This window comes from Podarcis melisellensis (assembly GCF_964234715.1).
Source record: "Podarcis melisellensis genome assembly, chromosome: 4".
In the NCBI taxonomy this organism is placed as follows: Eukaryota; Metazoa; Chordata; class Lepidosauria; order Squamata; family Lacertidae; genus Podarcis; species Podarcis melisellensis.
The window spans coordinates 101582221-101599646 of NC_138531.1; the positions used below are offsets into that span (position 1 = coordinate 101582221).

The 17426-nt window shown below is 49.5% G+C and overlaps 3 protein-coding genes across 3 annotated transcripts in view; all 3 read right to left on the reverse strand.

The window, feature by feature from the left end:
• LOC309369334 (zinc finger and SCAN domain-containing protein 31-like) overlaps positions 1-17426 on the reverse strand; it is a 79903-nt gene that overhangs the window by 37456 nt on the left and 25021 nt on the right. The window lies entirely within an intron of this gene.
• The window catches only part of LOC309368833 (uncharacterized protein), a gene marked incomplete at its 5' end in the record, with an annotated part of 64642 nt that overhangs the window by 23737 nt on the left and 23479 nt on the right, over positions 1-17426 (reverse strand). The window contains one exon of the mRNA XM_081909139.1: positions 12638-12719. Within this exon, the coding sequence (XP_081765265.1) occupies positions 12638-12719 (82 nt within the window). The remainder of the gene's footprint in view (positions 1-12637; positions 12720-17426) is intronic.
• On the reverse strand, positions 971-12342 carry LOC309368788 (uncharacterized protein; the record flags this gene model as incomplete). Its single annotated transcript, XM_081909095.1, has 3 exons — positions 971-2428; positions 11253-11379; positions 12271-12342. 3 exons carry the CDS (start codon positions 12340-12342, stop codon positions 1002-1004), a joined length of 1626 nt encoding a protein of 541 aa, XP_081765221.1. The 3' UTR covers positions 971-1001.

The window sequence follows — 17426 nt, forward strand, 5'->3', positions numbered from 1 at the left end:
TGTCCGATGCTCTTGACTCTTTTCCAGACCCCTTCTGCAGATCTTCTTCGTAATTATTCAAAAAATTAGCTTTATCTTCTACTGATTTTATTTTTATTTTCCTTCCTTTGAAACTGAAGGATAGGCCTTGGGGAAATTCCCACCTAAGGTTAATTTTGTTCTTTCTCAGCAGGGCAACCAAATCATTGTAATTGGACCTAAGATCCAAAAGGGATGTCTTTCGGGATGTCTTTAAAAATCTCCACTCTTGACTGTAGTACTTCCAAAGGATTCTGATAATGCCAACCCAAAATTTTATCTCTCTCTTTTTTAGTTCGGAGGGTAATCAAACAGTCTCTTATTCTATTCTTCTCTTTCTTCCCTCCTCTTCCAAGTCTAAAGGCAGTCACGATTTTAAATTCATCCTGTTCCAAATCCAAATCCCAAAAGTCTGCGAATTCCTACGTCATTTCTTAAAAGGGCAAATTGAAAGCGAAATTGTATGGCAAGTAGTGGAAGAAAAAAAGGTGGCATTTGAAAAAACACACAAAGAAAACCTAGGGGTGGCCTCCTCCAATATTTAATAGGGGGGGACAAAGACCCCTTGGCATTTAGGAGTTGGCCGTATTCCCTACACCCACACGTCTCAGAATGCTTAGAACATCAAAACACAACACAATAACACAAAACATCACATGTTGAGAGCCAGTGTGGTGTAGTGGTTAAGAGCGGTAGACTCCTAATCTGGGGAACCGGGTTCGCGTCTCCGCTCCTCCACATGCAGCTGCTGGGTGACCTTGGGCCAGTCACACTTCTGTGAAGTCTCTCAGCCCCACTCACCTCACAGAGTGTTTGTTGTGGGGGAGGAAGGGAAAGGAGAATGTTAGCCGCTTTGAGACTCCTTAAAGGGAGTGAAAGGCGGGATATCAAATCCAAACTCTTCTTCTTCTTCTTATGTTAAAATAGTATTAGATGTCAATAAGAAAAAGGTCCGGTTAAAAAGCTGTGGATTTGCCTGGCTCCTAAAGCTGTATACTGGTTTTTCCGACCTTTGTATGGATTCTTTGATGGGAAGTGAGTTTAGAGCTAACAGTGAAGCTCTTTCCACATTCCACACACTGATAGGGTTTCTCCCCTGTATGAATTTTGTGATGGGAAGTGAGAGCGGAGCGCTGACGGAAGCTCTTTCCACATTCCACACACTGATAGGGTTTCTCCCCTGTATGAATTCTTTGATGGTAAGTGAGATTGGAGCTGTGAGTGAAGCTCTTTCCACATTCCACACACTGATATGGTTTCTCCCCTGTATGAATTCTCTGATGCTTAGTGAGATCGGAGCTATTTCTGAAGCTCTTTCCACATTCCCCACACTGATAGGGTTTCTCCCCTGTATGAATTCTTTGATGGAAAGTGAGAGTGCAGCTCTGACTGAAGCTCTTTCCACATTCCCCACACTGATAGGGTTTCTCCCCTGTATGAATTCTTTGATGGGAAGTGAGTTTGGAGCTCTGATGGAAGCTCTTTCCACATTCCACACACTGATAGGGTTTCTCCCCTGTATGAATTATTTGATGGGAAGTGAGATGGGCACTGTTCCTGAAGCTCTTTCCACATTCCACACACTGATAGGGTTTCTCCCCTGTATGAATTCTGTGATGGGAAGTGAGATAGGAGCTCTGACTGAAGGTCTTTCCACATTCCACACACTGATAGGGTTTCTCCCCTGTATGAATTTTTTGATGGGAAGATAGAGAGGAGCTTTTCCTGAAGCTCTTTCCACATTCCACACACTGATAGGGTTTCTCCCCTGTATGAATTCTTTGATGAGAAGTGAGAGAAGAGCTATGAGCGAAGCTCTTTCCACATTCCACACACTTATAGGGTTTCTCCCCTGTATGAATTCTGTGATGAGAAGTGAGATGGGAGCTGCGACTGAAGCTCTTTCCACATTCCATGCACTGATACGGTTGCTCCCCTGTATGAATTCTGTGATGGGAAGTGAGAGAGGAGCTACATGTGAAGCTCTTTCCACATCCCACACACTGATAGGGTTTCTCCCCTGTATGAATTATTTGATGGGAAGTGAGACTGACTCTCTGCCTGAAACTCTTTCCACATTCCGCACACTGATAGGGTTTCTCCCCTGTATGAATTCTTTGATGGGAAGTGAGATTGGAGCTGTGAGTGAAGCTCTTTCCACATTCCACACACTGATATGGTTTCTCCCCTGTATGAATTCTTTGATGGAAAGTGAGAATGGAGCTCTTCCTGAACCTCTTTCCACATTCCATGCACTGATGGAGTTTCTTTCCAATGATATTTTGTTGATGGCAAGTGGAATGGGAGCTCTGACTACAGCTTTCTCCACACTCCAAATTTTTGCGTGGCTTCTCTTCTCTGGGGATTTTGTCGTGGTCACCTTTGTTCTCGATTTCCGTTTCATCACAATCTGCATTGGAGACAAAAAGGGATTAGAGCCTCAGGAACAAATGGAGAAGAACTGAAGGGAGCTGGGTGTGTGTTCATTACCTGTATTGTTTGTCATTAACCAACATATTTATTATGAGATTCTGATGTGTTGTTGAATGTTGCTTTGTTTGATATAAAGTAGTGGTCAAAATTGTGGGGAAAAAGTGTAGTTCTTCTTTTGGAGTAATATTATAAATTTATATATCAATGGAAATATAATTTGATCAAGAATGCAATCAACAATGCAATCAAACTAAGTTTGTTCATATTATATCAAACCTTATAGCCAAATAACGAGAAAAAAGAAGCACAACTTGCTTAGGTTGACTTTTGTCAGTGTCTTATGTGATTGCTATCAAGTTGGTCATTTAGTGAGGTTGAAAAACATAATCAAATTAAAGAAATGGCACAAAGAGTTGACTGGTCACCCAGAAAGTGATGTAAAATTGTACTATTAAGTGAACAAGGCTACAGTTATGAAGAAATTAGATGAAAAATTGGGAAAAACTAAACCAAAGCTGGCCATTGAAGAACGGAGAGACTGTGCCTACATGACAGAAGAAAATCATCTGGGTGTATACAAGACTATATGGTGCAATGTAATGGGAAGTTGAGTGCAAGTCTGGTCTAAATGTTAGAATTCTAAGGAAAAAGCCATTGTTATCTCTCCAGCAAAGGTTGAAAAGATGAAACCCATGTTAACTGTACAGCGGAACAATGGGACAGTGTTATTTGGAGCGATGAAACCCAAATCTCCTTGCTTGGTAGTGATGGCATGAAATATGCGAGGAGAAGAATCAGAGAAGATTTACATCCTACTTGCATTACACCGACTGTGAAACACCCAGACAGTGCGATGATCTGGGGTTGTATGGCAGCAAAAGGTGTGAGCAGAATTTGCGTCATTAATGGGAATATAAATGCGGGAAAATGCATAAAAGAAATACTTGAGCCCAAACTGAAGTGTTCCGCAGGTGATCTTTTCCCAGATACTGAAGCATTTATATATATGCTTCATATGCTTGCAATATATATGCTTGAAATATATTCTATTTCAACAGGATTCAGCTCCGTGTCATGTTGCTGCTGTGTGCAAAAGGTGCTTTGGAATGGCCTGGGAATAGCCCACAATTCAACCCAATCAGAAATCTATGGAGCCGACTAAAGAAACTTGTTATACATGTTTGATGTATTAGATGATTTTAATATTTTTTTGGAAGCCACCCAGAGTGGCTGGGGAAGCCCAGCCAGATGGGCAGGGTACAAATAATAAATTATTATTATTATTATTATTATTATAGAAGTAACCCAGCAATAAAGCTCAATTAACAGAGGCCATAATTGAGTCTTGGTTTCCCATTATTACAGTTGCAGAACTAAAGACTTGGTTCACTTCAAGTGAAGGCGTTGTAAGGCTGTAATTAAAGCTAAAGGTTACCAATGGTTACCAAAGGTTTCACGTTTTTTCTTTATGACTGCTGTTCTAATAAATACTCCTTCATAAAAGTCATCGCATTACATCCTTCATTAAATTATCTTTCCATTGCTATATAATTTTATGGTATTACTCCACACAAAAGTGGTGTTATGAGCCATCAAACCTCAAAAATACACTTTTCACAAAAGGTTTCCACAATTTTGGCCACTATTAGAAGTTGTTCATTTTAAAGTTAATGTTCTTTATATATGGGATCAGATTATTATTATTTATGTTTCATGATTATATGAGTGTTGGAAGCCGCCCAGAGTAGCTGGGGCAACCCAGCCAGATGGGCAGGGTAGAAATAAAAATTATTACTATTACTACAGTGGTACCTTGATTTAAGAACAGTCCTCTTCTGGAAAAGATTAAGTTTGTAAACCGAGGTACCACTGTATCATCATCATCATCATCATCATCATCCTCATCATGACTGCTGCTGTTGCTGCTTGCGTGAGTGCTGGGAGGACCCCTCCCTCTCCTGCCAATTCCATCTGGCCTAGGGGGCGGGGCCTGCACTTACCACTACAGTTTAGAGGCCTGAGCAGCTACCTGCAGCAAGGGACAAAATGGTTTTAAATGTTTTAAGTGCTTTTAATTTGCAGCACTTTAAATGGTGGTTGTTGTTTTTTATAATATTGTATTATTTCATTAATTTATTTTTGCTTGGGGTGAGTTAAGCATTTAGTCAGGGTGGGGAGTAGTTTAATTTGAGCGCTATTGTTTCTTGCTTTGGTTTTATTATTATTATTGTTGTTGCTGTTGTTGTTGTTATTCTGTTAAGTTATTATATAGTTTGTATTTTGCTTTTTAAGGGGAAGGGTCATGGCTGCCTGGGAGTGGGCCTCAGCCAATAGATTGAGTGGGGCAGGTTCCAAAGGGGGGAATGTATTGGGACACCCAATCTCAGTGATCACGGGCAGGAGGAGGAGTTATGCTAAGACCAGACCATGTCATTACCGAGGAGGCAGGTTTAGTCGTTGTTTGAGGACTATCCCTGCCTCCAGGTCTGGTCCTGACCGGAAGGATACAGTAATCAGCAAGGGAAATCCACATGACCTGAAAGTGTTGCTGTGCAATGCCAGGTCAATGATGAATAAAACCTCTGCCATCCACGACCTGATTGTGGATGGAGGATTTGACCTGGCATGCGTGACAGAGACCTGGTTGGATGAAGCAGATGGGCCTGTCCTTGCCGCTGCTTGCCCACCAGGTTTCTCTTACGCACAGCAACCCAGGTCATGTGGGCGGGGGGGGGGGTTTGCAGTGATTTTTAGGAAGTCATTAGTCTGCACCAGGCGTCCTATTGGGAAGATCCAGTTCTCTGAGTGCATGTTCTGGAAGTTGGGCAATAGGGGCAGTACAGGATTCCTTTTGGTGTACCGACCTCCCCGCTGCACCAAGGATTCCCGGCCCGAGCTGCTTCAGGTTGTGGCGGATATGCTCCTGGAGACACCTAGCTTGGTTGTCCTGGGGGATTTTAACATCCATGCCGACACGACCTTACAAGGGGCCGCTCGGGACTTCGTGGAAAGCACGGCCTCCATGGGGCTGTCCCTGAATAGGTTTGGCCCAACTCATAGCCGCGGACATGCCTTAGACTTGGTGTTTACCTCTATGGGTGTTGGTGATCTGACATTAACTAAAAGCGAAACATAAGAAGTGCCATGGTCAGATCACTTCCTGGTGCAACTGGACTTCTCCGCAACCCTTCCCCTCTGCAGGGAGGTGGGACTGATTCGGATGGTCCGCCCCCACCACTGAATGGATCCAATTGGCTTCCAGAGAGTGGTAGGGGATGTTTTATCCCAAGTTAATGGCCTTTCAGCAGATTCCCTGGTGGCACACTGGAATGCGGAGTTAACCAGGGCTATGGACTGTCTGGCTCCGAAGCGCTCTCTCCGATTGCATGGAGCCCGAACAGCCCCGTGGTTTCCCCCGGAGCTGAGGGTGATGAAACAATTGATGAGACGGCTAGAGCGCCGGTGGCGGAAAACTCATTGTGAATCAGACCGGACACGGGCTAGAGCTCAACGCCGAGCCTACCAAGTGGCAATGGCGACGGCGAAGAGGGTCTTCTTTGCCGCCTCCATTGCACCTGCAGAAAACAGCAGAAGGAGACTTTTTCAGGTGGTTCAGAATCTATCGGATTTTTTTAAAAATAATATTTATTCAAAGTTTCAAAAATACATAAATACAATAAAGAACAGAAAAATACAACAGAAAAAAAGAAAAGAAAAAGTTTTTAAAAAGAAAAAAGGGGGGAAAAGAAAAATACACATCCCATATTACATCTTTTCATTTGCTTGTTTCTTAGACCTCCTCGCACCTCCCTTTTTGTATTCTGACTTAATTCGTTGTTCCAGCAAATTCTTCCCATATTTCTCAATTTTTATTTAAATAATTTATCTTAACAATCTATCTTATTAATTAATTCAACATATCCTTTCCGTCTTTTACCATATTCTGTTATTCAATTTACCTTAATGTATTTAACCTTATCTTACCTTAAAAGCCTTAAAATTCAAAGTTTAAACCATATTTATACATAACTCCTTAAATCCTTTCTACTAAAGCCAATTAATTCCTTTCCAGCATTTTCCCTAATATTTCATTAACATTACACTAATTTCAAAAACAAAAAAAGAATTTCCCCCCCAGTTGTTATCCAACGTCCCTTCTTCCTGGTTTCGCGTTATGTCAGTCCTTTCTATACATTCCATCCAGTCCATCAATCTGGTGATCTTATATCCGAGGCCCTTAAGTCTCTTCTATGCCCCTTCTGCAGATTTTCTTGTTCTTGTTTGTAGTTGCACTCTTCCTTGCCTTTTGTTGGTTTCTTTCTTAATTTCTTCCCTTTCTCCTTGGGGAGTAGGTCTCCGGGGGATTTCAAACGATAATCTCCATTTTCCTTCATCAAGCCAGCCCATTCCCCACAGTCCCACTCCCTGTCATCATCTTTGTAATCCAAAAAGTGGTTGTCCAAAAAGTAATTGTCAACATGTTTCATAGTCCCACCAGATTTAAGAGCTTCCTTAACTCCAAACACTTCCAGGTACACTCCAAGTTCAATCTTCCAATGCAACAACTTTCGCTCCTGCAGGACTTTGGATCTCTCCATTTGTATTGCTTGGGGTGCGATCACAACCTCTTCCATCTTCCTCTGCCCTTGCACTTGCCCAGTCAAACCAGTTTACTCTCTCTCCTGCAGGCTTAAACAGTCAATTCCCCCCCACTTTTCTCCTGCTTTCCAAGGGGGTTTTATTGGTTGTAGATGCAGGAAAATTCAATCTTTAAAACAACTTTCCAGGCTCTTAGATTGTAAAGTTTTTGCTTCAGTCTATTTACAAAAAGCGGAAGACGGTCTTCCTGTTTTAACCTTCCCGCTTCAGTGCCTAATTCAATAATTTCTTGATCCAATTTTCCGTTTTTACTCACGGGTATTTGTTTAGAGTCCGAATGTCAACAGGAAAAAGTCAGCGCTCTCTGGCGATGGCTGTGCGGCTTCCCTCCATGAAAGTAGCAATCGCTTCACTGCACCGCGCTGCTCACCCCACTTCGCTCCGGAGCCCCAAAAAGGGGTTCCCCCCGCGAATAGGGGAGGCGCTCTTGGTGCTCTGCCGAACCCCACGTTCCCAGGCTCCTCCGCCTGGAATTTCTAGCGGGTCCCAACCTTCGCCGCTGTGGGAACACCCAGTGGCGTAGCGTGGGTTGTCAGTACCCGGGGCAAGGCAAGTAATTTGCGCCCCCTAACTCATGGATTTTAGCACTCGAGTGCGAGCGCCCCCCCATGTTGCGCCCGGCCCCCCTGCACCCCCACGCTACGCCACTGCTTCAAGCCCCCCTATAAAACATTTGAGGGGGCCAGTCCCCCAGTTGATGGGCATTGCCAATGTGGTAAACTATGCAGGGCGGGGCTTACCTGCCTCCCCCCCCAATATCATACTGTATTCACGTTGGCACCCCTGATGAACTTAGCGGGGCTTACTTCTGCCCCACAAGCCTTTGCACCTCCTCGTCTCCTTTCCTCTCTACAGTGGTGCCCCGCAAGACGAATGCCTCGCAAGACGAAAAACCCGCAAGACGAAAGGGTTTTTCGGTTTTTGCGACGCTTCGCTAGACGATTTTCCCTATGGGCTTGCATCGCAAGACGAAAGCCCATAGGGAAATCTCGGGGACCTTTTTTTAAATGCTGGCGGTGGGGAGCAAAGCCTTCCCCCCCCCTCCGGACTTCAGAAGAGGTCCAGGAAGGCCGGCGGGGGCGAAAGGCTTTGCTCCCCACCGCCAGCATTTTAAAAGCGGTCCGGGATAGCAGGGAAGCGCTTCCCGCTATCCCGGACGGCTTTTGAAGGCAGGCAGGCGAAGACTTTTGCCCCCCCTGCCTGCCTAACCGGGGGCTTTTAAATCGCCCCGGGACTGCCCGGGGCGATTTAAAAGCCCCCGAACGGCTTTTGAAGCCTCCCCCCGCCGCCCGGCTTCGGGGCATCGTCCCGATGCCGGGCGGTGGGGCAGGAACGCCTCCCCCAGCCGCCCGGCTTCGGGGCATCGTCCCGATGCCGGGCGGTGGGGCAGGAACGCCTCCCCCAGCCGCCCGGCATCGGAACGATGTCCCGAAGCCGGGCGGCCGGGCGGGAAAGCCTCCGCTGTCCCGGGCGATTTTAAAATGCCGCCCGCCAGAAGAGGTGGGGGAAGGCGTTTTCCATAGGAACGCATTAATTGATTTTCAATGCATTCCTATGGAAAACCGTGCATCGCAAGACGAAAAACTCGCAAGACGAAGAGACTTGCGGAACGAATTAATTTCGTCTTGCGAGGCACCACTGTATATGTAAGAGGGTGAAGGTCAGGCTGGCAGCACGAATAAGGGCCCCACTGCTGAAGGCCTCTCCCGCCACGACCTCCTGGTCCACAGGCAGGGCAAGAAAGTGCCTTTTCCTTGGGGGGGAGTCTTAAATTTCAAATTATTATTATTATTATTATTATTATTATTATTATTATTATTATGAATATCAAATGTGCGTGGTTTCTCTACCTCCACCGACGACTCGCCACGTGCGAGGAGGAAGGCAGGCTCCCTTCACCTCCCCGTCCCCTCAAGGGAAAGGGAAAACGACGTGAGGAAAAGCAACGCGGGACAGCGAGCGAGGTTCTCCCCAGAGCCTTTTCCCGCCGCCCCCTCGCAAGACAGCCCTGAAGCCGAGCGCGGAGTGAGGGGCGGGGCCCGGCAGAGTCTCGCTGCCCCCCAGCGCCTCTCGAGGGGGCATGAGGGGCGCCGCGTTAAGGGCGCCCGTGGGCGCAGCGGCGGCTCCTGTCAGGGCACGATGCGGGCAGGGGTCCCTCGCGCAGCTGCCGCCGACGGCTGACCCTGCCTCACCCGGCGCCTCTCCCCCACCCCGTCCACCCACCCATATCCTGCTCAGGAGGGGCCGGTAGGCTGGCGAGTGCCTCACGGCACCAGCACCAGAGAGGGAGAGAAGTCCGCCTCCCGCCGCCGCCTTTTGTTAAACAGACATTTTAAATCGGTTTAAATGCACACGAACCTAGCAGTAACACCTCCCCTCCCAAAACTGGGCTGGTCGGGTGTGGTTCTCTCCCGCGCTGAGCGCTGCGCTGGGCGGCCGCTGCATTTTCCCTCCCCCAGATAGTCCCTCCCTCGCTCTCTCTCCGCTCCCGCTCCGCACTGCAACGCGGGCAGCTCGCATTGCATTCGCACAGCCAACACTGTGAGAGAGAGTGAGTGAGCCAGGTAGGGGCAGAGAGCTGCGAGTGCGCCCCCCAAAATGTTGCGCCCGGTGCGGTTGGCACCCCCTGCACCCCCCACGCTACGCCACTGAGAACACCCAGTTTCCACGGAGCCCGTTCCTCCGATCGGAGGAACTCCGCCATTCGCCGATGGCGCTAACCTAATCTATATGAAGCCGCTGGGAGAGATCATCAGGGGGTATGCAGTATCAGTATGCAGATGACACCCAGCTCTACGTCTCCTTTAAATCAGAACCAGTGAAGGCGGTGAAGGTCCTGTGTGAGTGCCTGGAGGCGGTTGGAGGATGGATGGCGGCTAACAGATTGAGGTTGAATCCTGACAAGACAGAAGTACTGTTTTTGGGCGACAGGGAGCGGGTGGGTGTGGGGGATTCCCTGGTCTTGAATGGGGTAACTGTGCCCTTGAAGGACCAGGTGCGCAGCCTGGGAGACATTTTGGACTCACAGCTGTCCATGGAGGCGCAGGTTAACTCTGTGTCCAGGGCAGCTGTCTACCAGCTCCACCTGGTATGCAGGCTAAGACCGTACCTGCCCGTGAACTGTCTCGCCAGAGTGGTGCATGCTCTAGTTATCTCACGCTTGGACTACTGCAATGCGCTCTACATGGGGCTACCTTTGAAGGTGAACCGGAAACTGCAATTAATCCAGAATGTGGCAGCTAGACTGGTGACTGGGACCACATAACACCGGTTCTGAGAGATCTGCATTGGCTCCCAGTACGTTTCCGAGCACGATTCAAAGTGTTGGTGCTGATCTTTATTGCCCTAAACGGCCTCGGTCCAGTATACCTGAAGGAGCGTCTCCACCCCCATCGTTCAGCCCGGACACTGAGATCCAGCGCCGAGGGCCTTCTGGCGGTTCCCTCATTGCGAGAGGTGAGGCTACAGGGAACCAAACAGAGGGCCTTCTTGGTAGTGGCGCCCACCATGTGGAACGCCCACCCATCAGATGTCAAAGAGATAAACAATTACTAGACATTTGGAAGACATCTTAAGGCAGCCCTGTTCAGGGAAGTTTTTAATATGTAATGCTGTACTGTTTTTAACACTTGATTGGGAGCCGCCCAGAGTGGCTGGGGAAACTCAGCCAGATGGGCTGGGTATAAATCATCATCATCATCATCATCATCATCATCATCATCACCACTGCTACTTCTACCTGAAATTCAATGAGTCTAGCTCTTCTCTGGGATGGATTTTGTTTGGCCCAGTCATGGCATCGCCTCCATCTCCAATGTCAGTCGTCTCTTTGGTCAACCCAAGACTGACAGGAGCAAAAACAAAAACAGAAAACCTGAAGCTACTTATCTTTCCTAACAATTCTGAAGCTGACATTGAAGATGGCCTGGGCAGTTGAGATCAGCCCAATCGTGGTGGAAAAAGGAATAATCTGAGGAAGATTGTTCAAAGAGAAAACTGTAATTTACTGTTTATTGTGGGGGTGTTAGGTTCCCAGGTGTTGTAGGGGCCACTATTGAGCTCTGTGAAAATATATGAGGTTGGTCCATAGACATATTTTGTGAATTTCCAGGCAGATAGGACAATCCCACAGGGAGCCTTACCAAGAGAGGCCACGATCCCACGATTCTCCTCCATGACGTCCTTATGCAGAGCTCTCTGGTCAGGATCCAGCAACGCCCACTCCTCGTCCGTGAAACGAACAGCGACATCTTCAAAGCACACTGGACCCTAAAAGAAAAAGGGAAATGTCCGCCTCTGAGACAGCAGAAATATGATCTGCTACACAATGCTCTGTTGTTTCCTTCCTGTAAATTGCGGTGTTGTTTAAATAGGATTGCTTTGCTGCACATTTTAATTATGGGTGCTTATTTTATTCTGTGTTTTAATTATGGGTATTTGTCTTTGTGCAAATAGGTGTTACTCTGCCTTGTGTTATTCAAGTCATTCTGCCTACGCAAGCATTCCAGTTTCCCCAATGGAAGGATCCACTTTCTCCTCTCCTCCTGGGCTGTTCTGGGAAGGTTCCCTCCCAATGCCCTAGAGCCAAATTCAAGGGGTTCAGGGGGCCATGGAGAGGGGGATGAATGGGGGGCAGACCCGATTTTTCATCCGAAAGGGCTGGTTAGGTGAATCCAGGCCACTATTTGTTCTCATTTGTCCACTGCTTAGAAAACAATTTTAGCATTCAGTGATTAATTGAAATAAGCCTATTTTTGTCTCCTGGCTCTGAGAGACAAGCGGGGGGTGTGTGGCTTCTGGCAAAAGGAGAGGGAGCCACCGGTGGCTCCTCCTTATCCTGACTCACTTCTGCCTCTCGACCTTCCTCTCCCACGCACCTCCTTCCTCTTCTGCCTCTGATTCTGCACTGCATTCTGCCACAGAGTCTCCCAGCTCACTAAGCCCTGTTTCCCCTTCAGCTTCTGACACCTCCTCTTCCCAGGCTTCTCCCTCTTTTCCCTCTGACTGCTCATCCTTCCTCCACCTCCACTCCTTCGGCTCTGAGCCGTCTTCCTTTCCTGGTTCCCCGGCTGCTTCCTCCCACCATTCCTCTGTGCCCAACCAGTCCATGACATTGCTCCATCCCTCAGCCTCTGGCCCCACAAGGCAGCTTCCCCTGACCTGATCTGGTTCCACAGCCGCTGCTTCCCTTCTGGACCAATAAAAAGGCGGATCAGGAGGTCTTGCTGGCATCCTTCTGCCATCTGCAAGAGAAAAAAGGTAAGCAGGACGCCAGGAGTGCCTGCTTCTCTCACAGGTGAAACAAGGCATCTCTAACTACAGGTGGGCCTTTGAGAAAGCCTTTCCTGCTGAGAGCATTTAGACGTTTGTGCCCATTTCATATGTTTGTTTGTGCAGAAATACATCTCCCCTCCTCTGGACCCTTGTCCCCAACTGTCTCCCCCCAAAACAAGATGAAAAGAACCCTCAGATGAATTGGAAAACCAAGAGAATGAGACCAGTGGAGAAAACCCACCTTCCTCCTTACCCAGTGGCCTCTCTCTGGTGTCCAACGGAGGCCTCTCTGCCTCACAGGAATCCAGGTCCATTTCTGCAAAGAGATCCTTTCCCTGAGAAAGAAACAAGGATTCAAAACAGAGAATGGGGAGAAATACTAGAAAGAGAATGACAAAGACTTAAAGGGTGTGAGATCTCATCCCATGGATGCTTTCCAAGAAAAAAGATGGGCCATCAGCAGACCATTATGGGATGTTCTCTGTCCTGTTTGGAGCCCCTTGGGAGCATCCAGAGGAAAGTCTCTCTCACCTGCTTTCTCTCCTCTGCCTGACTCAGGAGGAAACCTTCGGCCAGGGCCACCGCCTGGGAACTGGTCTCCGCTCCACAGTCCCTCACCCAGCTCTCCATCTCCGGTGGAAGGACAGCCAGGAACTGCTCCAAGATCACCAGGTCCAGCATCTCAGCTTTCGTGTGCCTTTCTGGCTTCAGCCACTGATGGTCAAGGTGGTAGAGTCGGCTGCAAACCTCTCGAGGTCCTTTGGCCTCCTGGCAGCAGAACTGCCTCAACTGCTGGCTCTGCAGCTCTGAGCGGAGGGTGTCCTCCTCACCCAGGATCTTCTGCACAGGGTTTTCCCAGAATCCCCCAGTGCTCCCAGTTTGGCTGGCATGGCCTCTTCCTGCTTCAGGGCCAGCTGAGTCTTGCTCATCCATCTGTGCTGTCAGGAAGCCTCTGAGAGATTGGAAGGAACCCTTTGGTCTTCTGCCAAGTTCTGCCCGTCTTAATGAGAAGCTCTAGCAAATCCTACAAAGCAAATACATTGTTCTGTTACAGAATTTGTAGGACAGGGGGGAAATGGTTCCCTGAGCAAGCATGGATGAGTCTTGCTGGGAACAAGAGGAGGAAGAAGAGGAGAAGAAAGAAGTCTCTAGCCTTCTAGCAATGCAAAACGTGGAGGCAACTGAAGGGATTTCTGTCAGATTAATCAACCTGGTTTCTGCTGCCTCCCAGTCAATGCATGAAGTCAGAACCAACTGACAAGAGAGTCATTTGTATCTTGTGATAAATGGATGCTTTTCTCTAGTGGGGGTCCTGACCTGGGGGTCCTCTGGAGTTGCTCCCCACTCCCACCCCCACTCCCCTGCTTCTGTCTCCTTTTCTTGCACTTGGACTCTCCGCCATTCTCAAGGTAGACTCCTGGGGTGGGGTCCCTTTTTCTTTGCTCTGAGGGCCAGGTATGGGCAGGGCCAAAGACATCTCCTTTGAATTTAGGTATGTAATTTATTAGTAGTAGTAGTAGTAGTATTCTGTTAGATAGCTTAACAGACACAAACACACAGCCATTGATGCCAAGGTCCCTGGAGGCTCAGTGAGGAGCAGCGCCCATTTCCGGCTGCTTTGCTAGCAAAATCCCTTTGGGGCAGAGAGGATGTGGTCCTGGGATGCCCTGCTCTGGGTGCGAGGGGATTGCTGCAGTGGCCTCCGTGGGGAGCTGCCCTGGGAGACACTGGGAAACTGGTCCCCAATGCAGCAGGCAGACTATGGGCTGGGATCCCTCTCTTTATTCCTGGCCTTTCTCTCCCACCTTTCCTCCCTTCCTCCACGTGGGGTTTTCTTGGGGGGGGGGGCTAGTCCACCTCCTCGTCCAGCTTTGGAAAACCATTTGCAGATGTTTCCTCTGTTGTGCAATGAGGCTGAGCGATGTCACTCAAAGTTAAAGTCCCAGGGACTCCTTTGTTTAAAGAAGGGAGATTTTTTCTGAAAGGGGGGGAGCGGAGGGCCAAATGAGATTGGGATCCTCTGATCTGCAGGAAGGAGAGCGCGGCAGACCTGGCCCCTCCCTGGCAGGACCCTCTCCTCCTCCCTGACTTGGGGTCCCCCCCCCCTGCAGGAGCAGATCAGGCCCCCCAGGCCTCCTCCCCTGCTGCAGCCCTGGGACCCCCCCCCGTCTCCCCACTGCACCCTCTGGGGGGGGGGAGAGGAGACTCACCAGATCCCGGGAGGGGAGAGCGAGGCAGCCCTTGCAGGAGAGACACCCAAGCAGGAAAGGACTGGGGAGGGAGGGGGATTGGCTCTGGAGGACCTGGCCCCCCTTGCTTCCTGGCCTCTCTAGGAAGGCAGCTCAGTTCCCTTTAACCCTTGCCAAGCCGAGTCCACCCAGCTCAGCCCTCTCTCAGATTCTTATTTTTTCTTATGCATTTTGGGGGGCAGCCCCCCCCCCGGCTACGCCCATGCCCAGATATCCTTTTGGGGGTGAGGCTCCTGGCTGGACTCTGAGCATCTCCCTCCCTTGGCCAGAAACCAGGGGAAGAGCTTGCAGGGAAAAGGGCTTTGCAGGAGGCAAGGAAGCTCCTCCTAGAATTCAGGAGTGGAGAGAGAGGAGGGGATCCCAGGGTCATCTAGTCCAACCCGAAGCAAGAGGGGGCTGGTCTAGTTCCCTAAACAGGCAGCCCTGTTGAGGGAAGCTTTCAATATTTAATAGGTTATTGTATTTTAGTGTTTTATTGGAAGCCGCCCAGTGATGGGCGGGATATAAATAAATTATTATTATTATTATTATTATTATTATTATTATTATTATTATTATTACAACCCCCAGTAAAGCAGGAATCTCAGCTAAAGCATCCATGGCAGATGGCCGTCCGATCTGTGCCCAACTGCTCTTAGATGTCCCTCAAGGCAGCGGGTCCTGAGTTCGAGCCCTGCTGAAACAATCGCACTGGCTGCCAAGGAGGAACCCAGCGAAGTTCAAAATAAATAAATCCTATTCTCATCATAAATGAGTAATACTTTCTTATGCATTCTTTTTATACTAATATACAAAAGTATGCCATTTCCCTTTCCAGAAATGGATGGTTGTTGTTATTATGTTTAGGGAAGCTTTTAATATTAGATGGACTATTGCATTTTAATATTTTGTTGGAAGCCGCCCAGAGTGGCTGGGGAACCCAGCCAGATGGGTGGGGTATAAATTATTATTGTTATTATTATTAGTACTACTGCTACTATTACTACTGATCAGGTGAGTGTCCTCCTTTCGAAAGGGGCAGGTGGAATCTCCACGGTTGCTAATAGCATAACGTTGAAAGACTAGTGAAATATGGGGAGCCCTAGAGCATCTGCTTGGCATGCAGAATGTCCCGGGGTCAACTCCTGACACCTCCTGCAAGGGCTGGACGAAATCCCTGCCTGAAACTCTGGGGAGCTGCTGCCAGTCAGTGTAGATCAGGGGTCCTCAATCTATGTCCCGCGGGCCGAATCCAACCCTCCAGGGTTGTGAATCTGGCCTGCACGACCATTTCAGAACCCGCCAAGTGTTCGAGGCTGAAAGCATCTCGCCACCCGCTCAGTCAGTCCCTGCGCCGTGCTGAGGTATAACACCGGTCTTGAAAGACCTACACTGGCTCCCACTACGTTTCCAAGCACAATTCAAAGTGTTGGTGCTGACCTTTAAAGCCCTAAACGGCCTCGGCCCAGCATACCCAAAAGAGCGTCTCCACCCCCATTGTTCTGCAGTGGCGTAGCATGGGTTGTCAGCACCCGGGGCAAGGCAAGTAATTTGCGCCCCCTAACCCGTTGCTTTTAGCACTCGAGTGCGAGCACGCCGCCCCCAAGATGTTGCGCCCGGCCCCCCCTACACCCCCACGCTACGCCGCTGCTTCAGGCCCCCCAATAAAACATTTCAGGGGGCCAGTCCCCCAGTTGATGGGCATTGCCAATGTGATCAACTATGCAGGGCGGGGTTTACTTGCCTCCCCCCCCTCAATATCATACTGTATTCACGTTGGCACCCCTGATGAACTCAGCGGGGCTTCCTTCTGCCCCGCAAGCCTTTGCACCTCCGCGTCTCCTTTCCTCTCTATATGTAAGAGGGTGAAGGTCAGGCTGGCAGCGCAAATAAGGGCCCCGCTGCTGAAGGCCTCGCCCGCCACGACCTCCTGGCCCACGGGCAGGGCAAGAAAGTGCCTTTTCCTTGGGGGGGGGGAGTCTTAAAACCATTATTATTATTATTATTATTATTATGAATGTCTAATGTGCGTGGTTTCTCAACCTCCACCAATGACTCGCCACGTGCGAGGAGGAAGGCGGGCTCCCTTCACCTCCCCGTCCCCTCAAGGGAATGGAAAAACGACGTGAGGAGGAAAAGCGACGCGGCGGGACAGCCAGCGAGGTTCTCCTCAGAGCCTTTTCCCGCCGCCCCCTCGCAAGACAGCCCTGAAGCCGAGCCTGGAGTGAGGTGAGGGGCGGGGCCCGGCGGAGTCTTGCTGCCCCCCAACACCTCTGGAGGCGGCATGAGGGGCGCCACGTCAAGGGCGCCCGCGGTGGCTCCTGTCAGGGCACGAGGCGGGCCCAGCGCCTCTCCCCCACCCACCCCGTCCGCCCACCCAGGAGGGGCCGGTGGGCTGACAAGCGCCTCACAGCACCAGAGAGGGAGAGAAGTCCCGAGGCTCTTCGGCGACTCCGGAGGCAGCAAGCGCCCCCCCCAGATGTTGCGCCTGGTGCGGTCAGCCCCCCTGCACCCCCACGCTACGCCACTGTTGTTCTGCCCGGACACTGAGGTCCAGCTCCAAGGGCCTTTAGGCGGTTCCCTCATTGCGAGAAGCAAAGCTACAGGGAACCAGGCAGAGGGCCTTCTCGGTAGTGGCCCCCGCCCTGTGGAATGCCCTCCCATCAGATGTCAAAGCGATAAAGAACTACCTGACATTCAGAAGACATCTTAAGGCAGCCCTGTTCAGATAAGTTTTTAATGTGTGACATTTTTGTGTATTTTTGGTTGCTGTGGAAGACACTTAGAGTGGCTGGGGAAAGAAGCCAGATGGGC